Source organism: Oryctolagus cuniculus, chromosome 18 (assembly GCF_964237555.1).
Source record: "Oryctolagus cuniculus chromosome 18, mOryCun1.1, whole genome shotgun sequence".
NCBI lineage: Eukaryota > Metazoa > Chordata > Mammalia > Lagomorpha > Leporidae > Oryctolagus > Oryctolagus cuniculus.
The window spans coordinates 57,645,488-57,672,987 of NC_091449.1; the positions used below are offsets into that span (position 1 = coordinate 57,645,488).

At 57.1% G+C, this 27,500-nt stretch overlaps 1 protein-coding gene across 1 annotated transcript; it reads right to left on the reverse strand.

Moving 5' to 3' along the window:
• Positions 1–20,171: 20,171 nt before the first annotated feature.
• On the reverse strand, positions 20,172–25,081 carry CTRB2 (chymotrypsinogen B2). Its single transcript, XM_017342364.3, has 7 exons — positions 24,998–25,081; positions 22,772–22,875; positions 22,585–22,664; positions 22,163–22,241; positions 21,803–21,983; positions 20,782–20,915; positions 20,172–20,388 (listed from the first exon to the last, which is right to left on the reverse strand). The coding sequence occupies exons 1-7, from the start codon at positions 25,047–25,049 to the stop codon at positions 20,227–20,229; spliced, it is 792 nt and encodes a 263-aa protein (XP_017197853.3). The 5' UTR covers positions 25,050–25,081; the 3' UTR covers positions 20,172–20,226.
• Between the last annotated feature and the right edge of the window lie 2,419 nt (positions 25,082–27,500).

Sequence of the window (27,500 nt, forward strand, 5' to 3'; positions counted from 1 at the left end):
GAGACTGGGAGAAGCACCTGGCTCCTGGCTTCAGATCAGCGCCGTGTGCCAGCCGCAGCGGCCATTGGGGGGTGAACCAACGGAAAAGGAAGACCTTTCTCTCTGTCTGTCTCACTGTCCACTCTGCCTGTTTAAAAAAAAAAAAAAAAAAAAGTACTTGGTATCTTGCCACCCATGTGGGAGACCTGGGAGGAGTTCCTGCCCTGTGGCTTCAGGCTGGCCCAGCCCTAGCCATTGCAGCCATTTAGGGAGTGAACTAGTGAATGGAAGATTCTCTGTCACTGCCCTTTCAAGTAAATAAATCATTTTTTTAAATTCAAAAACATAAAATATAAAAACTCAATGGTAAAAATAAGACCAAATCTTTTCAGCTTTATTTCTGGGGCTGGCGCTGTGGCTTAACAGGTAAAGCCGCTGCCTGCAGTGCCAGCATCCCATATGGGCGCCGGTTCCTGGCTGGGCTGCTCCACGTCCGATCCAGCTCTCTGCAATGGCTTGGGAAAGCAGTAGAAGATGGCCCAAGTGCTTGGGCCCCTGCACCCAGTGGAACACCCAGAAGAAGCTCCTGGCTTCTGATTGGTGCAGCTCCGGCCATTGTGGCCATTTGGGGAATGAACAAGCGGATGGAAGACACCCCCCACCCCCGACCCCGCGCCTCTCCTTCTGTTTAACTGTAACTTTCAAGTAAAATAAATCTTAAAAAAAAAAAAAAAAGATTTATTTATTTATTATTTGAAAGGCAAAGCTACAGACAGGCAGAGGTGGGGACAGAGAGAGAGGTCTTCCATATACTGGTTCACTCCCCAAATGGCCACAGTGGCCGAAGGTGTGCCGATACGAAGCTTCTTCCAGGTCTCCCACGTGGGTGCAGGGGCCCAAACACTTGGGCCACCTTCTACTGCTTTTCCAGGCCATAGCAGAGCTGGATCGGAAATGAGGCAGCCGGGACTCGAACCAGCACCCATATGGGATAGCAGCATTGCAGGCACCAGCTTTACCCACTACGCCAAGGTGTGGACCCCTAAGAGTGATTTGAGGGGCCCTTGCACCCACATGGGAGACTTGGAGGAAGCTCCTGGCTTCTGCCTTTGGAGCCGCTCAGCTCCGCTGTTGTGGCCATTTAGGGAGTGAACCAGTGGATCAAACGCTTCTCTCTCTCTGCCTCTGCCTCTCTGTAACTCTGCCTTTCAAATAAATAAATCCTTAATTTTTTTTTAGGAAAAGTTCATAAAAAAAAAAAAGATTTATTTGAAAGGCAGAGTTACAGATAGAGCGAGCAAGCTTCCGTTGCTGGTTCGCTCCCCAAATGCCTGCAGTAGCCAGAGCTGGGCAGTTCGAAGCCAGGAGCTTCTTCTGGGTCTCCCATGTGAGTGGCAGGAGCCCAAGGACTTGTCCATTTTTTGCTGCTTTCCCAAGCACATTATTAGGGAGCTGGATCAGAAGTGGTGCAGCCAGTACACAAACTGGCGCCCATATGGGGTTCCGGCATTGCAGGCAGCGGCTTCCCGTGCTACACTATAGCCTTCAAACTTAAAAACAGTAATAGCTACAACTGTTTGCTAAAGGATATTCAATATAAAAAGATAGAAATTATGACATTGGGGCCAAAGCGGTGGCATAGCAGGTAAAGCCGCTGCCTGCAGTGCCGGCATCCCATATGGGTGCTGGTTCGAGACCTGGCTGCTCCATTTCCAATCCAGCTCTCTGCTATGGCCTGGGAAGGCAGGGGAAGATGGTCCAAGTGCTTGGGCCCCTGCACCCGCGTGGGAGACTCGAAAGAATCTCCTGGCTCCTGGCTTCAGATCAGCTCAGCTCCGGCCATTGCAGCCAATTGGGGAGTGAACCAGCAGATTGAGGACCTCTCTCTCTCTGCCTCTCCTCCCTCTCTGTAACTCTGACTTTCAAGTAAATAAATAAATCCTTAAAAAAACTTGACATCAAAAATGAAATGTTTTACTACACTTCATCAAAGTGTAGTTTTTATACACAAAGTTAAATTGTTATCAACTTAAAATACCATGTAATAACTAGGTTTTTTTTTTTTAAGACATTTACTTGATAACACTCTGACGTCAGAATCAACCCATAAGGCTTCCTGGTTGGGCTGAAAGGCCTGCAAGAGCATCTCGGGCCTGGAAAGACAAGACTGTGGGTGGGGTGGGCGACCCTACAGGGAGGAGCTCTGCGAGACCGCAGAGGAAAGGAAGGGTCAGAGGAGGAGACACTCTGCTCTGCAGGGAGAGAACATCCTCTGTGCTTATGGCCGTGTCCGAATACTGACGGAGTCCATGGTCACGAAAGGCCTCCATAGCCCTGGCAGCCCATGACAAGAGCCTCGGATGATCACTGGCGTCATAAAAAAGGTGTTAAGTGTTAAAGGAACAGTAGTCACTGTGCACTTGCTCCCCATGTACGACCTCTGTCCCTGTTGAACTGCAATATGAGAGTCGACTGCACATTCTCTCCCCAAACTGTACTCTATATGTTGTGTGTGGGCATAGGGGCAAATTGTTGAAGTCTATGATTAGCATAGAGTTGGTCCTCTGTATATAAAGTCATATTAAAAATGATCCATGGCCGGCGCCGCGGCTCACTAGGCTAATCCTCCACCTAGCGGCACCGGCACACCGGGTTCTAGTCCCGGTCGGGGCGCCGGATTCTGTCCCGGTTGCCCCTCTTCCAGGCCAGCTCTCTGCTGTGGCCAGGGAGTGCAGTGGAGGATGGCCCAAGTGCTTGGGCCCTGCACCCCATGGGAGACCAGGAGAAGTACCTGGCTCCTGCCATCAGATCAGCGTGGTGCGCCGGCCGCGGCGGCCATTGGAGGGTAAACCAACGGCAAAAGGAAGACCTTTCTCTCCGTCTCTCTCTCTCACTGTCCACTCTGCCTGAAAAAAAAAAAAATCCATAATGAAGAAGGAGATGAGAGAGGGAATGGGAGGTGGGATGGGAGCGGGGTGGGGGGAATGGGGAAAGAACCACTGTATTCCTAAAGTTGTATCTATGTAAAAATGCATTCATTAAATAAATTTAAAAAATAGACATTTACTTGAGAGGCAGTTACAGACACAGGGAGGGACAGAGAGGTCTTCCATCCACTGGTTCACTCCCCAAATGGCTGCCTTGGGTGGAGCTGGGCCAATCTGAAGCCAGAAGCTTCTGGGTCCCCCATGCGGGTGCAAGGGCTAAGCACCTGGCCATCCTCTGCTGCCCTCCCAGGCCGTTGGCAGGGAGCTAGATAGGAAGTGGAGCAGCCAGGACTTGAACCTGCGCTCATATGGGATGCCAGCGCTGCAGACAGATGCTTAATCCACTACGCCACAGCACTGGCTCCTAGAAGATGTTTTATATAAGCCTCCTGGCAACCACAAAGGAAAAACTTATGGTAGATACGTGAAGGCTTAAAAATAAGAATTCAAAGCATACCACTAAATAAAATAATCAAGTCTCAAAGGAAGAAAGGATCAATAAAACATCCAATAAAAAGAAGAAACAATATAGCAATAGTAAGTCCTTACATATCAGTAATTACCTTGAATGTAAATGTATTAAGTTCTCCAATCCACAGATAGTGTTGGGAGGCTTTGGGGCATGGTGTGTTAAGATGCCTCTGGGGACACTCACATGTCATACTGGAGTGCCAGTTTCAAGTCCTAGCTGCTCCACTTCGGATCCAGCCCCTTGCTAATGCATCCTGAGAGGCAGTGGGTGATGGGCATACATGGGAGATTTTTTTTTTTAAGATTTATTTATTTCACTTGCAAGTCCGAGTTACACAGAGAGAGGAGAGGCAGAGAGAGAGAGAGAGATTTTCCATCTGCTAGTTTACTCCTCAGGTGGCTGCTGCAACTGGAGCTATGCCGAACTGAAGCCAGGAGCTTCTTCCAGATCTCCCACGTGGGTGCAGGGGCCCAAGGACCAGGGCCATCTTCTACTGCTTTCCCAGCCATAGCAGAGAGCTGGATCAGAAGAGGAGCAGCCAGGACTAGAACCAGTGCCTGGGCTTTAACCCACTATGCCACAGCACTGATTCTGTACATGGGAGATTTTGATGGAGTTTTGAGCTCCTGACTTCAGTGTGACCAAGACCCAGCTGTTGTGGACATTTAGGGAGTGAATTGGCAGATGAAAGATATCCTTTTTCTTAAAAAAAAAAAAAAATGCAGAGAGGCAGAGAGACAAAGAGAAAGTCTTCCATCAACTGGCTCACTTCCCAGATGGCTGCAATAGCCAGAGCTGAGTTGATCCAAAGCCAGGAGCTCTCCCAGGTCTCCCACGTGGGTTCAGGGGCCCAAGGACTTGGGCCATCTTCTGCTGCTTTCCCAGGCCATAGCAGAGAGCTGGATTGGAAGTGGAGCAGCCTATGTGGGTTGCCGGCACTGCAGGCAGTGGCTTTTAACGTGCTGTGCCGAGGTGCCAGAAGATACCTCTCTGTCACACTGGTCTACTAGCAGATGACATACACAAACACAAGAGTGGAGGCTGGTGATGTGGCACAGATTTAAGATGTCACTTGGCACTTAGGTCCCGTCTCAGAGTCCTGCCTCTGCTTCCCTGTCACCCGTGTGGGAGACCTGGTCAAGTTCCCAGTTCCTTGTTCTGGCCTGACCCAGGCCCTGCTACTGTAAGCAGTTAGGGAGTGAGCCAGTAGATGGATGGAACATTTTCTGCCTCTCCATTTCAAATGTGTAACAGCAACAAAAAGATTTTTAAAAAAATAAAAACTTTGTACAATAGAGTGGCTGAATGTATTTAAAAACAAAAGACATGGCCCAGTTATATGCTACCTACAGTACCACTGTCTTCACCTTCAAGCACACACACATAGATGGACCTAGGTGGACCGTCAGAGGATGGACAAAGACAACCGAGGCCAATGGAAACCAGCAGAGCAAGAGCAGGGTAGCTGTACGTGGACCAGATGCAGGAGACCGGAGCTCAACACCTGTCAAACAAAACAGCGTCCGTGTGGTGATAAAGGTGTTCGCCCATCAAGGAGATATAACAGTTGTGAACATAAATGCACCCAACATTAGGGAACCTGGACATACAGAACGGGTTTGATGGCTTTGAAGGGGACAGACTTAGATAACAGGAAGAGGCTTCAGTACCTCGCGCTCAGCAGTGGATGGGTTATCAGACAGAGAAGCAACACTGAGCTGCTGACCTGAACTACAGCTCAGGCCAGGGAGGGGCTGCAGGCTAAGGAGAACGTTGTACCCAGCCGCACAGTGCGCGCTCTTCCAGTCGCGGGCAACAGGGCGTTTGTCAGACAGAACATCTCCACCGAAAAACTGAAATCCTGGATCTTTTCCCACCATGATACAAAACAAGAAGTCAGTAACAGGAATTCTGGAAAATTCATAGGTATGTGGAAATTAAACAACATCCTTCTGAAAAATCAATGGTTCGAAGAAGAAATTAAAAGGAGAATTTTAAATTATCTTCAAACAAATGAAAATGGACAGACCCAAACTTATAGGGTACAGCAAAAGCAGTTTTAAGAGGGAAGTTTATAACAATAAACACACGTCAAAAGAAACAACAGGGGCTGGCACTGTGGCGTAGCAGGTAAACCCACTGCCTGTAGTGCCAGCACCCATATCCCCAGCTGCCCCTCTTCCCATCCAGCTCTGTGCTGTGGCCTGGGAAAGCAGTGGAGGATGGCCCAGTCCTTGGGCCCTGCACCTGCGTAGGAGACCCGGAAGAAGCTCCTGGCTTCTGATTGGCACAGCTCCAGCTGTTGTAGCCATTTGGGGAGTGAACCAGGGAATGGAAGCCCGCTCCTCTCTCTGTGTAACTCTTTCAAATAAATAAATCTTTAAAACAAACAAAAATAGTTATACCTCAAGGAACTAGGAAAAGAACAAATTAAGCCCAAAGTTAGTGGAAGGGAATAATGAGGATCAAAATGGAGACCGAGCCCAGGAAGAACCACAGAGATGATGGAGTGGGGAGTCGGCTTCTTGAAAACAAAATCATCAGAACTTAAAAAAAAAAAAAAAAAAAAAAAACCAAAATCAGGAATGAGAGAATTACAACTAATACCATACAAATTCAGAGGATATGAGACTATGAACAATTATACACCAAAATATAACCTAAAAGGATAAATTCTTAAATACATACAGGAAGGATTTTAAAACTTCATGGAAAGGGCTGGTGCTGCGGCTCACTAGGCTAATCCTCCGCCTGCGGTGCCAGCACACCGGGTTCTAGTCCTGGTCGGGGCGCCGGATTCTGTCCCAGTTGCCCCTCTTCCAGGCCAGCTCTCTGCTGTGGCCCGGGAGTGCAGTGGAGGATGGCCCAAGTGCTTGGGCCCTGCACCCACATGGGAGACCAGGAGAAGCACCTGGCTCCTGCCATCGGGTCAGCGTGGTGCGCTGGCCACAGTGTGCTGGCTGCAGCGGCCATTGGAGGGTGAACCAACAGCAAAACAAAGGAAGACCTTTCTCTCTCTCTCTCTCACTGTCCACTCTGCCTGTCAAAAAAAAAAAAAAAAAAAAAAAAAAAAAAAAAAGAGAGAGAGAGTCCATGTTGTTGAAAACTTCATGGAAAAATGGTATTAAAAGACAAAGCAGTAGGATAATCCTCCGCCTGCGGCACTGGCATCCCATATGGGCACCAGTTGTAGTCCTGGCTGCTCCTCTTCAGATCCAGCTCTCTGCTGTGGCCCGGGAGTGCAGTGGAGGATGGCCCAAGTGCTTGGCTCCCTGTACCCACACGGGAGACCCAGAGGAAGCTCCTGGCTCCAGGTCGGTGCAGTTCCTGCCGTAGTGGCATTTGGGGAGTGAACCAACGGATGGAAGACCTTTCTCTCTGTCTCTCTCACTGTCTAACTTTACCTGTCAAATAAATAAAATCTTTAAAAAAAAAAAAAAAAGAAAGACAAAGCAATTTTTCCGTGTACTATTTTGAGAGGCAGAGATTCTTGGGGACAGAGAACTCTCTTCGGCTGGTTCTCTCTCCAAACATCTGCAACACCCGTTGCAAGGTGAAACCCGTGGGTTCAGTCCAGGGCTCCTACACGGGCAGCAGCGGCTTAGCCACTCGAGCCATCACTGCCACCTCTAAAGGGCCACATTCGCAGCAAACTGGAGCCACAGCCGGGTGCTGACCCCAAGTCATCCCTGGGGGGACACGGGTATCCTGGCCCCAACAACCGCTAGGTGAAGCACCTGCTCCCGCTACCCCCATCAGCTCTTCGAAGCACCATCGTAAACCAACACTGAATTATAAAGGAGTAGAAAGTCTAAATAAACCAATAACAAATGAGACTGTTAGTTATTAAGTTTCCCATCAAAGACAAACCCAGACTCGATAGCTTCCTGCTACATTCTAGCCGACATTTTAGAAAAAAAAACCACCAATCCTCCCCAGATTCTTCCAACAGTTTGAACAAGAGCACTTGTGAACTTTCCCAGCCAGCATCACCCTGGTACCGAAGCTAGACGAGAGAATACATTACAGCCAGTATCCCTGATGCACACAGATGTCCAAGTCCCCCACAAGACACCAGCAAACCCAATCCAACTGCACGCTGAACGGGTCGCTGACCACGCCTAAGTGGCATTTCCCCCGGGACGGGGGGTGGTTCAGCCTAACACTCGTCTATACACGAACTCCACAACTTAACAGGAGCAAGGGCCCCGCTCTGCCGTCATCTCAGCGGAGGCAGAACAAGGACTTGACAAACTTAACACCTTTTCATGATAAAACAGTCTCAGAATAGCTAGGGAAGCAGTGTACCTCCGTACACGAAGGCCACGACTAACCCAAGCTGACATACTCAGTGGTGAGAAGCTAGAAGGTTCTCGTGAGTGCAGGAACAAGATGAGACTGTCCATTCTCAGCACTGCTGTTCCACACAGCACTGGAACTCCTGCCTAGAGCACTTGGCCCAGAGAAAGAATCAAAGGACATTTAAATTGGAAAGAAGTTAAAATTGCCCATATTTGCAAGCAACATTACCTTACATATAAGAAACCCTCAAGAAGCCATGCAGAACCCATGAGAACAAATTTACTAAGTTCCAGGGTATAGAATCAACGTAACAAAGTCCAGCAGCATTTCTATGTACCGCCAGTGAGCTACCGTAAAAGGAAACACGGGCAGGCGTTTAGCATGGTGGTTAGGGCATCACTTAGGAGGCCTGCATACTCGTCCTGGGACCAGCTCCCCCCCAGTTCCAGCTGCACACCCTAGGGGGCAGCAGGTGATGGCTCAAGTGCTTGGGTCTGTGCCATCCGGGTGGCAGACGTGGACTGAGCTGCTAGCTCCTGGCTTCTGAGGGGTGAACCTGTGGATGGGAGATTGAGATCTGTCTCCCCACCCTCCCCCTCAAGCACACTCTCCCCGTTTCAAATTAATAAAAAAATAACATTTACAAGAGGAAATGAGAGCCGGCGCTGCGGCTCACTAGGCTAATCCTCCGCCTTGCGGCGCCGGCACACCGGGTTCTAGTCCCGGTCGGGGCGCCGGATTCTGTCCCGGTTGCCCCTTTTCCAGGCCAGCTCTCTGCTGTGGCCCGGGAGTGCAGTGGAGGATGGCCCAAGTGCTTGGGCCCTGCACCCCATGGGAGACCAGGAGAAGCACCTGGCTCCTGGCTTCGGATCAGCGCGGTGTGTCAGTCGCAGCACACCGGCCGCGGAGGCCATTGGAGGGTGAACCATTGGCAAAGGAAGACCTTTCTCTCTGTCTCTCTCTCTCTCTCACTGTCCACTCTGCCTGTCAAAAAAAAAAAAAAAAAGGAAATGAGGGGCCGGCACTGTGGCCTAGCGGGTAAAGCTGCCGCCTGCAGTGCCAGCATCCCCTATGGGTGCCGGTTTGGGACTCAGCCGCTCCACTTCTGATCAGCTCTCTGCTGTGGCCTGGGATAGCAGTAGAAAATGGCCCAAGTGCTTGGGCCCCTGCACCCACACGAGTGACCCAGAGGAAGCTCCTGGTTCCTGGCTTCACAATGGCGCAGCTCCAGCCATTGTGGCCAACTGGGGAGTGAACCGGTGGATGGAAGACCTCTCTCTCTCTCTCTGCCTCTCCTTCTCTGTGTAACTCTTTCAAATAAATAAAATTTTAAAAGTAATTAAAAAATAAAAAGGCAATGAGTAGCTGGTAGTATGGGACGGCTAGTTAAGCTGCTGCCTCCAACCCCGGAATCCCGTGTGGGCACTGGTTCAAATGCCAGGAGCTCCGCTTCCGACCCAGCTCCCTGCTAACGCACCTGGGAAAGCAGTGCAAGATGGCCTGGGCCCCTGGACCCATGTGGCAGACCTGGGTGAAGCCGTAGTCACTGCAGCCATTTGGGTAGTGGGTAATGAACCACCAGATGGAAGATCTCCCAATCCCCCTCTAACTCCTGGCTTCAGCCTGACCCAGCCCACACGCTGCTGGCTTTCAGGAAGTGAACCAGCAAATAAGAGCTCTCTCTGCAACTGCCCATCCGTCTTTCTCTCCACCTACTTGTGTCCCTCTGTCCATCCCCGTATCTCTCCACCTATCTGTCCTCGTGTCTCTGACCATATGTCCCTGTCCCTCGCTCCCTCCATCTGTCTGCCTTTCAAACAGATCAACTTTTTTTTTTTTTTTTTTGACAGGCAGAGTGGACATTGAGAGAGAGAGAGACAGAGAAAGGTCTTCCTTTACCGTTGGTTCACCCTCCAATGGCTGCCGTGGCTGGCGCACCGCGCCGATCCAAAGCCAGGAGCCAGTGCTTCTCCTGGTCTCCCATGGGGTGCAGGGCCCAAGCACTTGGACCATCCTCCACTGTACTCCCGGCCACAGCAGGGAGCTGGACTGGAAGAGGGGCAACCGGGACTAGAACCTGGTGTGCTGGCGCCGCAGGCGGAGGATTAGCCTAGTGAGCCATGGCGCCGGCCACAGATCAACTTTTTTTAATGGTCAAAGGACCTGAATAGACATATCACAAGTCAGCATCCAAATGGTCACATGAAAAAGAAGTGCTCCGCATCAGTAAAGATCAGGAATATGCAAATCAGAAGCCCTGTGTACCTTGGGAAAATAAACCGCTCTCTTCTGCTCTCAGCCAAATCAACACAAACGACGTCTCTGACTGCACAGCTGCCGGCGGCTTGCTTCACGCGAGGCTCCCTCCCAACGCCCGCGGCATCCACATTGGAGCTCGTCTTGTCTCCCCAGAAGTGCTCATGATCCTCATGAAAGCCAGGTCCCTTCTGGGGATTTGGCCGTCCCTCCCATCGTCCTCGGCAAGCCAGGGCCAGGGGTGCTTACCGCCGAGCTAGGCCCCTAGGCCTTGTGGTTGAGCGTGGTTTGCTGCCAGCCGGCGCCTCCAGGCTCCGAGGCCACGCCCACCTGCCCTTAGCTCGTTCTATCGGTGTGTTTTCAGGCATTGCATAGTTTCACTTGTTCACCGTGGTTTATGTCTTTGAACTTCAACTCGAGCATCCGCAGGTGTGGATCTGACAGCCATCTGTGGTTGCCAAAAAGGACGACTCGGATGGGGGCTGTGGAGGGCGTCGTGGGCAGGAGGCACAGCACTGGCACAGACAGGGCAGTGAGACATTGGGGGCCCCCTCAGCGGGGGAGCCTGGGGGGCCCGCGGAGGTCTGGGCCCAGGGGTCCCTGCCTTCTCCCAGTCACACTCACCACCCTGAGCCTCAGTCCAGCCGTGACTCACAGAGCCCTGTTCTCCACCAAGCGGCAGTCAGGGCAGTCCGGGGCCTGCACCAGCCTGAGGCCTTGCTCTGCCTCGGTTTCCTGGGCTCAGCTGCCTGCTGCCTGTCCTGCCGGCAAAGCAGGATGAGACCCTCGGTGCTGGTCTCCAGCTACCGGACACGCGATCTACACCCCGGAAAGGCTCCCAGGAGCCCACCCTCCCGAGCAGCAGCCCGCAGACCCCACCGGGAGCTCTGCTCCGTCTCCGGCACCTGCCCATGCTCGCATCTCCGCCCTCCTGCCTCCCGCACACAGCCTGTCATGGCCTGTGTCGCACGCATCTGGGTACCACAGCCTCCCCCTCAGCGGCCGGCTTCCTGGGGCCGGTCGGATGCTGATACACAAAGCACAGCGCGCCTACCGAGGTCGGCAGGACTCCGGGGAGAGAAGGCGGAGCCGGGGACGCCCAGGGCAGTTACCCGAGATGAACGGGAACATCAAGGCCCCCGGGAGGGCCTGACCATGGCTGTGCTCTCATTCATTAGTTCATTCATTCATTCATTCCAAAAAAGCCATCTGGGCACTGACACAGCAGTGGGCTGCCGGGCACTGTGGCGAGCGTGGTGGGAGGGTGCGAGGGCCCCGTGCACGACCCGGCGGAGGCTGCGCTGTGTCAGCCCGGCAGCCGTCACGGCCTGGGCTGGGCCTGCGTGAGGACCGAGTTGCAGGTAGCGCTGCACGGAGGGCGGGCGCCGCCCACGCAAGGAGCGAGCAGGCTCCACGCTTGCCAGGGGGAGACCGTGGGTAGAGCTGCCGGCCGCAGCAAGAGGAGACCAAGGCCCGTGCGCCCGCGGGCCCCCGACTCCAGGCTTTGCGCGGAGCGTTGACAGGGACCCGGCCTCCCCTCTGCCTCCCTGGATCAGGAGCCTCTTGTGGGAGGGGACCCCTGCCCCTGGCTTCCTCCTGCCTGCCCACAGCTGTTGCCATTCCCCCTTTCCTCTCGCCTCCAGTCTCCTAAGGAGACCCCTCTGCACCCCAAACCCACGCAGGCAAACCCCATTCTCCGAAACAGTTTGGTGCCCATGCAGGTTGCTTGCGGGCGGGGCCGGTGTCGCAGCAGTCTGGTCGATGCGGCTAGGACAGAGTTCCTGAGGGTGGCCAGGGGAGGGCAGCGCCGAGAGCTTGGCCAGGTTACTACACCCAGGGAAATGGGGTTTGGCATGAAGGGAGGAGGGCCAGGGCGCAGTGGAGAGCAGCGGCTGCCCCGGCACTGCAAGGGTAGGGAGCAGGGGGACTGGGGGTCACTCTGCGGAGGACGACAGACCCCGTCCTGGGGACAATCAGCCCAGGCTTGGCCTGAGCTGCGGAGCCCAGACTGGCTGGAGGCTGCTGGCCCGGCTGTCCTGGAGTGGGCACAGGGCGGCCAGGCCTGGGTAGGATAAGGGGAGGTTGCAGGGCGCCTTGATGAGACACTCGCCGATGGGGTAGCCACGCCGGGGCAGACAGCAGGAGGTGGAAGAACACGACCCGGACCTGGCGGGATGCTGGGGACACTCCCTGCGGTCAGCCACAGGACCAAGGGGAATCACTACGGGTGACGTCACAGCGGCCGACTGCTTGCATGATGAGCGTTATTCCACCCCGAAGCCAGAGACAGACCCTGCTGTCTACATGCAGCCCCCAGGCTGCGGGTGCCCCCTTCCCCTCTTCCCCCAGAGCCGCCACTGAGAAGGAGCGGACAGAGGTGTCCAAGAAGCCAGGCATGCATTAAAATGGAATTCGCAAGTATCTTTCATCCAAAAAACAGAGAAGGACCAAAAAGAAGAGTCCAGGGGTAGCGCTGAAATTCAGCCCTCTAAGTGAACGGCAGAAACTGTCAAACGATGGAGCACGAGGGAGCCACAGGCGCCGCGAGCGTCGTTTTAAATGAGGACACAGACGAGCGCAGAGTAAGCGGATGGCAGAGGCCCACGCAAGCAGCCGCAGCGGCCCAGTCCGTGTGGGGGCAGGTACGGCATCCGGGGGGTCAGCGCCGGAAGACAGACGCCTCTGCGTGGGAACGAAGCTCCAGTACAGACGAAGCAAGCGGGCTGCACGGCCCACAGACGCAGGCATGGCTGGAGACTTTAACACCCTCTGGGCACGGACAGGGCGAGGGGGACATCTGGTAAGGACAGAAGGTACGCAGCCTACCGCCGACCACCAGGAAGTCGATACTTGGGGAACACGCCCCCCGCATGCTCGCCTCCCGCGTGCCGCACTCCACGGCAGGCATCCACTAACTTAAGACATCTTCATGCATTCAGAAGGATGGGGGCGGATGGGGGGCTGGCGTTTGACTCAGCCGTCAAGTTGCGGCTTAGGTCACCAGCAGGCCGTGTCACAGGGCCTCACCCGAGGCCCAGCAACGCCGTTTCCTATCCAGCTTCCTGCCCAGGCGCACCCCTGGGAAGCAGCAGATCATGATGGGCCCCTGCCGTCTACCTGGAAGACCTGCATTGAGTTTCTGGCTCTCGGCTTCGACCCGGCCAGCCCTGGCTGTTTTGGGGCACTTGTTTAGTGAACCAGTGGATTCTTTCTCTCCCTTTAAAATAAAAGAAAAAAAATTCTTTAAAGAATTCAAACCGAGCCAGTGTTGGGGTGTAGTGTTTTAAGCCACTGCCTGCAACACCAGCATGCCTATGGGTGCCGGTTTGCGTCCCGGCTGCTCCACTTTCCCAATCAGCTCTCTGCTAATACACCTGGGACAGCAGAGGAAGATGGCCGCAGTGCTTGGGCCTCTGCACCCACATGGGAGACCCGGATGAAGCTCCTGGCTTTGGCTTGACCCAGCCCCTGGCCACTGCTGCCATTTGGAGAGCAAACCAGTGGATGGAAGCTCGCTCTCCCCACCCTTCTTTAACTCTGCCTTTCAAATAAGTAAAAAAAAAAAAAAAAAAAAAAAGACATCCAGGGTGTTTTGTGACCACCAAGGCAAAAGAACTAAATTAGACATCTTTAACAAAAATTATGTTAGGCCGGCGCCGCGGCTCACTAGGCTAATCCTCCACCTAGCGGCGCTGGCACACCGGGTTCTAGTCCCGGTCGGGGCGCCGGATTCTGTCCCGGTTGTCCCTCTTCCAAGCCAGCCCTCTGCTGTGGCCAGGGAGTGCAGTGGAGGATGGCCCAGGTGCTTGGGCCCTGCACCCCATGGGAGACCAGGAAAAGCACCTGGCTCCTGGCTCCTGCCATCGGGTCAGCGCGGCGGCCATTGGAGGGTGAACCAATGGCAAAGGAAGACCTTTCTCTCTGTCTCTCTCTCTCACTGTCCACTCTGCCTGTCAAAAATAAAAAAAAATAAAAATAAAAAATAAATAAATAAAAAAAAATTATGTAGAAAAACAGTTTGTAAATTAAGACAATGAAGTAGCGATTCAAAAGGAAATCAGAAGTGATGTTGAACTGGATGATAGTCAGTAGTCACAACACAGTCGGGGTTGGGGGGTGGCCCGGCTGTCCTGGGTGGAGAGAAGTTTATCACCTTAAACGCTTCCCTCACAAGAGTATAAAATCCATGGCCTGAGTTTCCACCTTAAGAAACCGGATAAAGAGCAGCAAAGAAATCCCCAAATATAAAATGGAATAAACAACAAGGTCAGTGCACCTGTCGGATGACAGGTGTGAGGGGCTGCGACACCCAAACGGTGGAGGTGCGCACCCAGCCCTGCCTGCCCTGACACCCAAGTCCTGTAACAAACACTGCCCTGCCCTCCACTGTGTTCCATCCTAGCGTCGCAAGTCCCACCTGCGAGCCACGGCCGGTGCACAACACTGGGGTGATTCTGCCCCCTGCTGACCAGCAGGGAGATGACAGTCCTCAGCCTTTCTGTGTTTAAACATTTATTTGCAAGGCAGAGAAGCAGCACGCTCGCTAGCTCTTCAATCTGCTGGTTTGCTCCAAAAGCTCGCAAAACCCGGAGCTGGGCCAGGCAGGAGCCAGAGCCAGGGAATCCATCTGGTCTCCCACATGGAGGCAGGGACCCAATCGCTAGAGCCATCGCCTGCTGCCTCCCGTGGCGTGCATCAGCAGGAAACCGGAACTGGGCCTGGAACCAGGACTCGAACCCAGGCCCTCCGGCACGGGATGCAGGTGTCGTAACTGCAGTGCCAAACACGCAGCCTTTGCTCCTTCCCCTGACGCCCCCATCTCCTCCCCCCATCCCCCTGTCTAGGGGACTCCTTCTTCAGTCCCAGTTCTTCATCCGTGGTTCTCAAACTTGAGCCAGCGTTAGGATCACCAGCACTGTCTGCTGCGGCACCGCACTGGGCCCTGCCCCCTGCCCCTCCGGCCGCAGGTCTGCGGCCGACTCTGCTGCGCTCAAGTTCCCAGGGGCTCCTGCCAGGCTGCGAGCTGCCGCAGCTGAGAACCACAGCGCCTCCCCGCGAGGCCCACTCTGAGTTAGTGGTCAGCTAAGCGGTGAGGCCTGCCGAGTGTGGTTAGTGTGGGGAGCGGAGAGGCGAGAGGCAGGGCGGCAGGGAGACAGGCCGGTGTGTGGCGTCACAGGGTAAGCCACTGCCTTAGTCGCCAGCAGCCCATGTGAGCGCCAGTTCGAGTCTCGGCTGCTTCACTTCCAATCCAGCTCCCTGCGAACGCGCCTGGGAAAGCAGCAGAGGAAGATGGCCCAGGTGCTTGGGCCCCTGCCACCCACCTGGGAGACCCCGAAGCAGCTCCTGGCTCTGGCCTGGCCCTGTACCAGCCATTGCAGCCAACCAGTGGGTGGAAGATTCTAACTCTGCCTGTCAAATAAATTACATAGATCCTGCTCGACTTCCCCCCCCCTCTGCGCCCCAGGAGGCACCTCCGTTTCACACCTGGCTTCCTGCAGCCCATTGGTCACACTCAGCTGCTTGCTGTCTCCGAAGCCCCCCACACAGGACACCAGCTCCCTCTCGCAACCCCAGAGTTACTCTCCCCCTGTGTTTCCCACATCCCGGGGCCCGCAACACACTAGGGAATTCTCTTGTGCCAGAACACCACCCACGGGGGAGTCTCCTGTGATGCCGCTGTGACCTGGCGCCGGAGCCGTCGGTGCTGCCGTACCTGCCACACAGGGCCCCGGTGCAGCTGTGCCGCCACCAACCCAAGCCCAGAACCGCATCTGCTTTCAGGATCCAGGGCTGCGGGAAGAGCAGTGGAGGGACTTCTGGGTGCTGTGGGTGCCCCCCGAGACTGCGCCTCCCCAACCCAGGGACCCACCACTGAGGCCCTTCCGCTGAGCAACTTCCCCCAGGGGACTCAGGGTGCGGGTAGGGGGCCCGGCAGCAGCTGCAGGGGACGCCTTGTCCCCTGGTCCCGGGGCGGGTGGGCAGCGGGGTGCACACGGGCAGGCTCCTCCCTGGCCGGCTTCTTCCCCAGCGGCTTCGGCTGTTGGAGAGAAGAACCGAAGATCACCCGGGAGGGGAAGCCACACGTTGCCTCGACCGTGATTTAACCCAGAGCAAGGAAGGGGCTGGGGCTGGGCACGGACTGAGACGCACCTGGGGCTGAAGCAGGTGCGAGCCCTGACGAAGCCCACGGCTCTTCGCTTCAGGGCACTTTCCAGCACAACGCCCCGCTGCAAAGCCTGTGAGTGCACTTGGAACAGCGTGGGAACCTGACTGCCCCTGTTCCTCTGTAAATTTAAGTACAAATCCGCTCCTCTCCACGGGCACATTACACACTGGACTTCAGGCACAAAAGGACTGGAAACTATATTAACTTAAAAGCAGTGACTGGGTCTGTTTGTCTGTTTGTTTAAGGAAAATATTAAAAGTAACCTACCTGCAGCAGTCATGGGATAGCCGGTGAAGCTGCAGCGTAAGGTGCCCGTAGCCCGTATCAGTGATGGTTCAAATCCTGGCTGCACCGCTTCTGATCCAGCTCCCTGCTAATGCCCCTGGGGAGCAGCAGAGGATGGTGCCAGGGCTCGCGTCCCTGCCACCCTCGTGGGAAACCCAAGTGGAGTACCAGGCTCCCGGTTTGGCCTGGAACAGCCCAGCCACAGCCGGTGCAGGCATTGAGCCAACGGGTAGAAACTCTCCCTTTCCCTCCCTCTCTCTCTCTCCCTTTGAAATAAAATTTTTTTAAGCTTTTATTTAATGAATATAAATTTCCAAAGTACAGCTTATGGATTACAATGGCTTCTCCCCCATAACGTCCCTCCCACCCGCAACCCTCCCCTTTCCCACTCCCTCTCCCCTTCCATTCACATCAAGATTCATTTTCGTTTCTCTTTATATACAGAAGATCAGTTTAGCATACATTAAGTAAAGATTTCAACAGTTTGCTCCCACACAGAAACATAAAGTGAAAAATACTGTTTGAGTACTAGTTATAGCATTAAATCACAATGTACAGCACACTAAGGCCAAAGATCCTACATGAGGAGTAAGTGCACAGTGACTCCTGTTGTTGACTTAACAAATTGACACTCTTGTTTATGGCATCAGTAATCACCCTAGGCTCTTGTCATGAGCTGCCAAGGCTATGGAAGCCCCCTGAGTTCACTGACTCTGATAATTTTTAGACAAGGCCATGGTCAAAGTGGAAGTTCTCTCCTCCCTTCAGAGAAAGGTACCTCCTTCTTTGATGACCCATTCTTTCCACCGGGATCTCACTCGCGGAGATCTTTCATTTAGGTTTTTTTTCCCCCAGAGTATCTTGGCTTTCCATGCCTGAAATACTCTCATGGGCTTTTCAGCCGGATCCACATGCCTTAAATAAAATTTTTTAAAGAAAACCCTGGGCACCGCTAGGCAGTTCTCACAGTGGCCACCAGGCGGCAGCCTTACCCTGGGGCGGGCTGTGGGTCGAGGGGTTGACAGGTGTCTTGCTGTAAGCGAAGTGGCCACGTGTGTCTCACTGCCGCTCGGTTTTGTGTTAATCAGACCTCGCGCTCATTTGCCTGTAAACACTCGTGGGCACCATCAATGCCGGTCCCTGGCGTTCTGTGATTGAGTAGCTGAGTTGTCTTAAATGGCTGGGCTCCTAGGGACATTTGCGGTCACTTATTTCGGGTCCCCCTCCTCTGCCCAGCACCTGCCCTCCCCTCTCCCCCCACCCTGTTTCGCTCTTCCCCCTTCACATATGCAGTGGCCACCCGGAGTTGCACGGTCTGGGCTTGTTCCCTGTCCTCGCTGTGCCCCGCAGTCTGAGCATGGGCGGTCCCTGGGCTGGGGGAGTGGTGAGGGGACGCGGGGAGCCGCCCCGGGAGGGGACGCGGGAGGGCAGCACGGGGAGGGCTGGTGTGACCCGAGAGTGTGTGTTGGCGGCGGCAGGGGAAGAAGGGCGCTCACCGCTGGCCTCAGCCAGGGGTGGGGGTTCCCAGGGTGCCCCTAGCGGTGGGCTGAGCTCCAGAGGAGGCTTGGGGGGTTCGGGGTTCAATGGCGTGGGAAGAGGTCACTGCGGGTTGCTAGAGCCTGCGGCTCTCCCCCGCATCCCACTGCTGGAGCCCAAGGGACACACGGGCCAGGGGCGCCGGCCTCTCTGCCTGGGCAGGGCAGGACCAGCACACAAGCCCTGGGGGAACGTGCACTCAAGGCCAAGAGAGAGATCCAAGGCCTGGGCTGCTTCCGAAGAACTCAGGGCAGGAAGCTGCAGCATGGGAAGCCGGCGACCCGTGGGGGAGTGCCTGGTTCAGGTCTTCCCATCCAGCTTCCTGCTAATGCACAGCCCGGGGGACGGCAGCTGATGGCTCCCGCGCGGGGGTCCCAGCCACCCGCGGGAGACCCGCATAGAATTCCCAGCTCCTGGCTTCAGGTCGGCCCAGCTCTGGCTGCTAAGACATTCCAGGAGTGAACCAGGGGATGGAAGACCTCTGTCACCCTGCATTTCAATCAATAAATCAACCCAAAAATTCCACACACAGGGACTAAAGAGTCTACTGGCAAAATTATCAGGAAAAAATGTTATAGTAAGCACGCTGAACATGTTAGCAAGATTGGGGCTGGTCACTGTGGCCCAGCAGTTAAGCTACCAGATGGGGTACCTGCATTCCACATTACAGTGTTGGCTCAAGTCCCAGCTGCTCTGCTTCTGATCCAGCTCCCTGCTAACGCACCTGGGAAGACAGCAGATGATGGCCCAAGTGCCTGGGTCCCAGGCACCACATGGGAGACCCGGATGGAGATTCTGGATGCACACTGTCCCAGCCCGGGACAAACGCCCAGCAGACGGCTGGCTGCCCAGGTCACGGCGGCGGGGCGTGGGCTTCCAAAGGGCCTCGCTGAGCAGATTTAAGGAAAAGAAAGGAAAGTAGAGAACCAGAGAACCAGCAACTTTTTCTTACAGGATTAAGAGGAAATTCAGTAACAAAAAACTGTAATAACTAAAATTAACAACTTGGGGCTGGCACTGGGGCACAGCGGGTTAAGCCACTACCTGCAGCACTGGCGTCCCATATATATGGTTGCCGGTTTGAGTCCCGGCTGCTCCACTTCCAATCTCGCTCCTTGCTAATGAGCTTGGGAAAGCATCGGAAGATGGCCCTAGTGCAGGGCCCCTGCACCCATGTGGGAGACCCAGACAGAGTTCCAGACCCCTGGCTTCCTCCTGGGCCAGCCCCACCTGTTGCAGCCATCTGGAGGGTGAACCAGAGAATGCAAGATCTCGCGCGCTCTCTGCCTCTCCCTCTCTGTGTGCCTAGGAGCCGACGAGGAGGAGCTCCCGTGGTCACGGGTGGGACGACCTGAGCATCACTAAGGACCAGCACACGGCTCCAAACCCCGGATGTGTGTACAGCTGTGAGTTCAGGAGGAGTCTAAGTCAGGGAGCTGGTTGGGTCACTTTTGTGGGATGACAGGGCACAAACTCATTACCTTAAAAACAGGTCAAAGAAACAGAGCAGTTCCCATACACATTACACGCATTCCCCGGAAGCAGTGCCGCTGGGGACCTGGACAGCCTGCGGAGGCCCGCTGTGCGAGCATTCTGGGTGACACGCGGGAAGGAGCCGGCAGATGCGAGACGCCACCGTCCCACTTCCCAGAGTGCTGTCAGGTGTGGGCCCTGAGCATCCCCTGGACCAACCTCACGCAAAGAGGTCCCGCCATCCCCACCCCCCCCCACCCCGGGGACGCCCAGCTGCGACCTGGCAGGAGGAAGGAGAGTCCGCACCCCTACAGAGACCAGGAGTGGGGCAGGAACGTGGGGGGGGGGGGGAGAAAGGAGTGTGGTGCCAGCGTCCAGGGCCACATCGGTGAGGTGTGAGTGGGAAGGGTGGTGCTGGCGCACACATGGGGGCCCTGGGCGTGGGGGCTGGATGCATGCGGGGGCCCTGGGCGTGGGGGCTGGATGCATGCAGGGGCCCTGGGTGTGGGGGCTTCCTCAAGGTGTGGCAGGGAGAAGCCCTCGAGGCTGCCGTGGCCCCACTGCTGAGCCACCCTGCAGAGTCAGGTGGAGTCCCGGGCAGAGAGGAGGTACCGAGAGGGAGGGGTTGCTCGGCTACCTGCCCCCTGGGGACTGACAAGGACGACTCCAGGCTCCTGTCCCCTGGGCCACACAGAGAGACAAAGGCAGTGAGGGCTTCCAAACAGATGCATTTATTGGGGACTGGGGGTGGGGAGGCGGGGAGCACAGGCTCAGTTGGCCGCCAGGATCTCCTGCACCCAGGGGATGAGCTCAGTGACGCGGGTGTACACCGCGGGCGTGGAGGTGGAGCAGGTGTTGCTGCCCCAGGACACGATGCCCACCAGGGTCCAGGCTCCGTTCTTTTGGCAGACCAGGGGGCCGCCAGAGTCGCCCTGTGGGATGGAGAAGGCACTTGTCTCCAGGCCTGGAGAGGGTGCCAGGGCCCCAGGGCCCTGACCTGGCGGGGTGCACAGAAGGAGCCAGTGGCGCCTGCCTGTGCCGCCCCCCCGGCCCAGTTCTGCCATCTGCTCCCGGAGGACCCCAGGCAGGTGTCTGCCCCTCTCCGAGCTTCACTGCTGTCCAAATCGGGCGGACACATCCAGCTCAACGGCTGGTGAGGATTGAGTCCCTGTGGGCAGCACCGCACCCCCTTGGGGCATCTGTCAGCCTCAGACCCGGTGTTCCTGGGAGCACTGGACAGGGAGCAAGGTGAAGCTTAGGGGGCAGAGGAGCAGGGTCCCTGCCTGGACCCTGTCCACAAGCGCATGCGCGGCCGCACTACCTACATTGCAGGAGGACACTCCATTGGCGCCGGCGCAGATCATCACGCTGGTGATCTTGGTGCCCCAGTACTTCTGGCAGTCGGCATTGGACAGGAGCGGCAGGGCCGCCTGCTGCAGCTTCTCAGGGGTCGTGTTGGCTGTGGGGACAGAAAAGGAGCAGTGAGGGCCCCTCAGCGCCCCCTGGAGGGAGAGCCCAGAGGTTGCCCGGCCGCGCATGCCCGGTGGGGCACGGCGGGTGGCTTTGCTCCTGCTGGACACACTGGGCGTCCCGCGCCTCCCTGGGCCTCCCCCTTCTGGACTGAGAGGGTGGACGGGGAGCCCAGCAGGTGAGTCCAGGCCCAGGTGCTCTGGACGAAGATCAGGCAGAGCAGCGGGAAGCGAGCTCTTGGGCGCTGACCCAGGCCCAGCGGGCAGACCCCCTGCGAGCGGGGCCCCCAGCCTGTTCTGGCCTGGACGCCCCCCGGCCTGGTTCTCCCGCCTTTGTGCAGCAGCTACTGTCCACGCCTTTGCTAGCTCTCAGTCTCCAGTCGTGTAGACTAGGTGAAAGCATTTAAAATGCAGAAATGGCCGGCCCCGCGGCTCACTAGGCGAATCCTCCGCCTGCGGAGCCGGCACCCTGGGTTCTAGTCCCAGTTGGGGTGCCGGTTCTGTCCCGGTTGCTCCTCTTCCAGGCCAGCTCTCTGCTGTGGCCCGGGAGTGCAGTGGAGGATGGCCCAAGTGCTTGGGCCCTGCACCCCATGGGAGACCAGGATAAGCACCTGGCTCCTGCCATCGGATCAGCACAGCGCACCAGCTGCAGCGGCCATTTGGAGAGTGAACCAACGGAAGGAAGACCTTTCTCTCTCTCTCTCTCACTGTCTAACTCTGCCTGTCCAAAAAAAAAAAAATGCAGAAATGGAAAGATCTGTGACAGTGTTGGAATTTAGGTCGGAGAGATGGGGGGAGGGGGAACCAGCGCCCGAGGCGTCCCACCTGCCACGCCGGGGTGCCCGGCCACCTCTGGCTCCCGCGGGCCTCGTCTTACCGTTGTACCGGATCTTGCCCCAGCCTGTGGTGGCGCACAGCGTCCCCGCTGGGAAGTCGTCGTCGGCGCTGGGCAGGCACACGGCCGACACGGTCTGTGAGAAGCTGGCAGGCGTGGCCAGCTTCAGCAGGGTGATGTCGTTGCGGATGGTGAAAATGTTGAACTTGGGGTTCTTGAACACCTGTGCGCGACACCAGAGCCCCAGGTGAGGATCTGCAGGCCTGGGGGCCGCCCAGGAGCGGGAGACCACGGGCCTGGGGTGAGCGCTCTGCGCCTGCCCGCCCCCACCCCAGGCTCCAGCAGCAAGGGGCTTCCTCCTTCCGCGCGCCTCCACGCCCACCCCGCGAGACCGGGGCGTACCTTTGCGATCTTCAGCACCTGCACCTTCTCCTGGCTGGAGCCCTGGTCAAACTCCCCGGCCACGACCAAGTGGGAGGTACTGGAGAGGCCAGAGAGGGGACGGGATTCCCGCCGTGAGGAGGCGGCCAGGCGCTGGGGGCGGCGAGTGTGTGCCCGAGTAAGGGGAGTACGGCCCCCTGCCCGCCATGCACTCATGCGCGTGCGCGCTGCTGATCCTATCATTCTGGCAGGACGCATGGGCAGCTGCAACCATGAACAAGGCCGCTCACTGCCTTGTCTCCAAGGGGACCCTGGGCAGAGTGAACTTTGTATGCATTTCCCACAGGGTCTCTGAGGAGTGGAGGGGATAAAGGACTCGTCCTCAACCATGACAGCTTCCCTACCGCACCCCAAGGGCTTCCCTGGGGACCCACGGCCCTCACCTGACCCCGCAGTGGGCGGCGGTGACCACCCAGTTCTCGCTGATGAGGGAGCCCCCGCAGAAGTGGAAGCCGGTCTTGTCCTGGGGAAGAGGAGGGGGGGTCAGCAGTTCCCACCAGGCGGAGCCCCCAGCCTGACCAACGCCCCCCACCACCCGGTGCCTCCAGGCGCCCAGAGTCCCGCTCTCACCTGCAGGGACACCTGCCAGGGCCAGGACCCGGGGACGGCGTCCTCGCCATTGACGATCCTGGCCAGGCCGGTCAGCACGGGTTGGATGGCGGGGACCCCGCAGCCTGCGGGCAGGGTGCAGAAGGGCTGGACTGGAGCCACCAGGGCTGCACCTGTTTCTACCTCAGCCTGTCCAGGCCACCTCCTCTGCACATGGCCCCTGGACCCCCACCCAGCCTGCTGACCCCAGCTGGGGCCACCCAGGCTGCCCGAGGAGCAGAAATGAGGTCCGCCGTCAGGCCCCAGGCCCACGTCTGCTCTCTGCAACCCTGACCAGGCACAGCACTACTCTGAGCCTCAGTTTGCCCGTCTGTGAAACGGGGAGAACACCACTGACTTCACAGGGCCACGCTCCTCTGCTGGACTTGGGGAAGGCTGGGGCTCAGGCTCGGTGACCCCGAGTCGCGGGGAATCCTGGGTGCCGCCTCTGCACTGGGGGCTCGTGGGGAATTCTTTCCGTGACGTGTGGCAATCTCAGGAAATACTCACTCTGTGCAGTTTGGGCTTCTTGACTGTTTAATAAAATAAGACTTTGACTCCGTGCCACAAACGGACCCAGTGGAGAATAAGAAACGAATAAAATTGCGAGAAGGCAGGTGTACTCCCCATGTCCCAGGCGCGTTGCGGCGTTGGGACTGAGTGAATTCCTGCGCCTGTGCCGGGTTCCTCAGCTGGGCGCTGCGCGTGAGCAGGTGCCCGATGTAGCCCCACAGACCGGCTGTGCCAGCCGGCGCCTGCCTCTCCTGCCCTCAGCACCAGGCGCTGGACAGGCCCCTCACTGAGATTGGTGTGCGTGGAAATGCTGTGAGAATCATCTGTCTCTCTAGCAGGAAGGGATTAAATGGTGTCGGAGGGCACTGGGCGATGTGCCTGGGTTCCAGTCCCAGCTCCACCGGTTCCAGTGTCCTACGGATGTGCACCTGGAGGGAGGCAGAGCAGGTGACGACTCAACCGCCGGCTTCTGCCACCCACGTGGGAGACCTCGATGGACGCCTCCTGGAGTTGGCCCTGTCCATTTTGGACAATTGGAAATTGTAGATGTCCCCGCAGATGGTGGTACACTTCTGTGCCTTTGCCTCTCAAATAACTAAGACTTTAAAAAGAACTATCTGGGGCTGGCACTGTAGCGCAGTGGGTAAAGCCACCGCCTGCAGTGCCAGCAGCCCATATGGGTGCCGGCTGGAGTCCTGGCTGCTCCTCTTCCAGTCCAGCTCTCTGCTACGGCCTGGGGAAGTGGTGAAGATGGCCCAAGCGCTTGGGCCCCTGCACTTCCCCTCTGGGAAGACTCAGAGGAAGCTCCTGGCTTCAGATTGGCCCAGCTCCAGCCATTGCAGACATCAGGAGAGTGAACCAGTGGATGGAAGATTTTCTCTCTCTCCCTCTCTCCCTCTGCCTTTCAAATAAATTAAAAATAAATAAATAAATAAAAGGAGCTATCTCGGGACTGGCACTGTGGCAGGTGAAGCTGTCGCCTGTGACGCTTCTAATCCAGCTCCCTGCTAATGGCCTGGGAAAAGCAGTGGAAGATGGCCCGAGTGCTCGGGTCCCTGCCACCCTTAGGGAAAACCCAGATGAAGCTCCCGGCTCCTGGCTTCAGCCAGGCCCAGCCCTAGCCGTTGCAGCCATCTGGGGAATGAACCAGCGGAGGGAAGACCTCGCTCTCTCTCTTCCTCTCTAACTCTGGCTTTCAAATAAATAATTATCCTTTAAAAAACATCTGAAGCAAATCTGCAAAAAGGTAAGATTCGCTGAATCTCAGCATTAGACCCAGGATGTCACATTAGTCTTTCTTTCTTCCTTACCATTCCTTTCTTTTTGAAAGAAAACACAATGCTGAGCAAGTGCCTGGTGGACCCCTAGGGAAGATTCCTGTGGCCACGCCCTGTCCCCCCCCACACCTGCACTTCCGGAGCCTCAGGTCACGGCTGAGCCCCCACTCCTGGGCATGGGCAGGAGGCTCAGACAGCCCCAGCAGCCCCAGCAGCCCCAGCTGTGTGTGCGAGTGCCCTAGAGCCTGGGGCAGGGAGGGGCTCAGAGCTCCTCCCAGCCAGGCCACAGGGTCCTCCCAAAACGCGGCGGCCTCCACGGGACCCTGACCGCAGGGGCCACCAGGAGCTCAGAGACTCGACTCCCCCCACCCCCACCCCCACCCTCCAGGCCTGGCCAGCCGCTGAGCCCAGCACTTACTGAAGGCAGTCCCCAGGAGGGCGAAGCAGGAGAGGAGCCCAAGGAAAACCATGGTGCCGCAGGCGGAGAGGTGTACAGCTTACCTGCCCCGGCCGCCTTTATATCCCCAAGGGTTCCCCGAGCCCCACCCAGCACCCATGGCCCTGCCCAGCCAGGGAGGCTCGAGAGCCACCCTTCGTTATCCAAGGACCTTGGGCGATAAGTGGGGCCAAGACCCCCTCGCAGCCCAGCCTGGCTCAGGTGTCTCTGGGAAAGAGTGCACCTGCTTGTCCCAGGGCCCCACCCCACAGGCCTTGGCCATGCCCATATCCCCAGGGCACTTCGAGCAAGGCCAGGGCATGGCCCAGGAGCTCAGGACGCAGGGCCGGGGGACCTGCAGGGCCCAGTGCACCAGGAGGCTTTGCAGCTCCTAATTAAGGCAATCCCACTTCAGGATTCGAGAGGCCCAGCTGGTGGGGCCGGCACCATGGTGTAGTGGGTTAAGTTGCCACCTGCAGTGTCGGCATCCCATGTGGACACCAGTTCGAGTCCTGGCTGTTCCACTTCTGATGCAGATTCCTGATAAAGTGCCTGGGAAAGCAGCAGAAGATGGCCCAAGTGCTTGGGCCTCTGCAATCGCGTGGGAGACCCGGATGACCCTCCTGGCTTCAGCCTGGCTCAGCCCTGGCCATTGCAGCCATCTGGAGAGTGATCCTGTGGATGGAGGGTCTCCGTCTCTCCCTCTCTGTGTAACTCTGACTTGCAAATAAATCTTTAAAAAAATCAGCAGAATTTCCCCAGTGCTGGGGCCCCGGGACGTGAACCTGGACTCTCGGCAGATGGCGCTGATGAAACCGACATCCAAAAGCAGAGCGCGGCCGTGGGCATCAGGCGGGGGCCACTGGTCGCCAGCCCAGCCAGGCAGCCTTCGGGTGACAAGAAGTCGCCCTGGCTGGTGACGTCCACCCAGCCACCCGATGACTCGCCACCTAGGGAACCAGTTGTGGGGTCGGCTGTTGGTTTCCCATAAAATGGAGCTTTGATTCCACGCGGCAAAATGACCCAGGAAGCGGGGGGGGGGGGGGGGGGGCTTGGCAACCCGACACCACCGTGGAACTTGATGCTGGTTCAAGTTTTGCTGGTGTTTCCTTTATAAATTTGGTTTTGCTTCCAGCTGTGTGTGGATCAAGGGCTCTGACTGGGGGCCCTGCCAGCAGAGAAGCTGCCTGTGGCCGCCCAGGGCTGTCCCCTCCCTGATCCGGCACAGGCAGGCTCTGCCGAGCACACACACACGTGGGTGTCCCGGCCCAGGCAGTCTGCCGAGAGCGCCGCTCCCCACCGCCCAGTCCGAGCGAGCAGCCTCGCCCCTGGTATTTTCCTCGCTTCAGGGAATTTTCCAGAACAGGAAACAGAAGCAGGCTGAAGTCCCTTCGTCTGCTGTGGGTCACAGGGGCGGGGCGGGGGCCAGGCTGGGGAGGGAGAGTTTCCCGGCCTGCGAGAGGTGATCCCGGGGAGGCCCAGGATGACCCGAGGGTCCTCGTCTACACCTGTAGCCATTCCTCTGGGTCCCCAGCCCACTGCCCCCATCCCAGCCAGGGGACAGGGGACCGCTCTGTGAGGAGGAACCGCCCCGCCCTCTCGTCCACACGGTCAGCCTGGTTCTCAGGGGCAGCTCTTGAGGACAATCTAATCTAACTTCCCGCTTTCTGTGCCCTGGCACATTCTTGTGGGGGTGCGATGCTCAATACCCAGAGCTTCGGCTGCCACTTTGACACCATGAGACCCGCAAAAGCTGCAGCTCTCTCCCCCAGATCTGCTCTCAAAGAGCAGGTGCCAGTCAGCCACCAGCAGCCTCCCATTTGACCACAGCACCCTTGTGGTGGCTTCGGCCTCCATCCCCCACAGCCACACTCCATTTCTGGCCTCCCGGAAGCTGACCGCCAGGGGCGGGACTGCACCCACAGGTCCCCTGCCCTCTCTCCCTTCCCAATGGCTTCAGCCCACAGGAGGCACCTGCAGGAGCAGCCCTGGAGTCGGGGAGGCACAGCTGTCCCCCAGTACCCACAGGGCCCAGCTCCAGGGCTCCTGGATCCCAAAACCCGCAGGTGCTCACTCCCCTCACGTGGACTGGCGTGGCCCTGCGTGGAAGCCACACACCCTCACGTGCACTTCAGGTCATCCGTGAAGGCCGTGGACATGGCTGTCGCAAGGCTGTTCCTCGGGACGAGGACTGGACATCAGCCAGTGCGCCCAGGGCAGAGGCAAATGTTTCCTTCTGTATTTGCCACCTGAGGGTGGCCGAATCCATGGGCGCAGGAGGCTCGGCTCCGGGAGCTCCGGATGCTCCCTAGGGCTGCGGTGGGCGGGCTGCGCGCCTTACAGAGACCACAGGCCCTGTCCGCGGCGCCCGCCCCACAGCCCCCCTGAGTCCCTGCAGCTCCAGTGCGGCCCTGGGTGTCTCACTAGCCCTCCGCTGGCTCCCCCTAAACCCTGCCACACTGTGCACAAATTCCTGGTGCGGAAA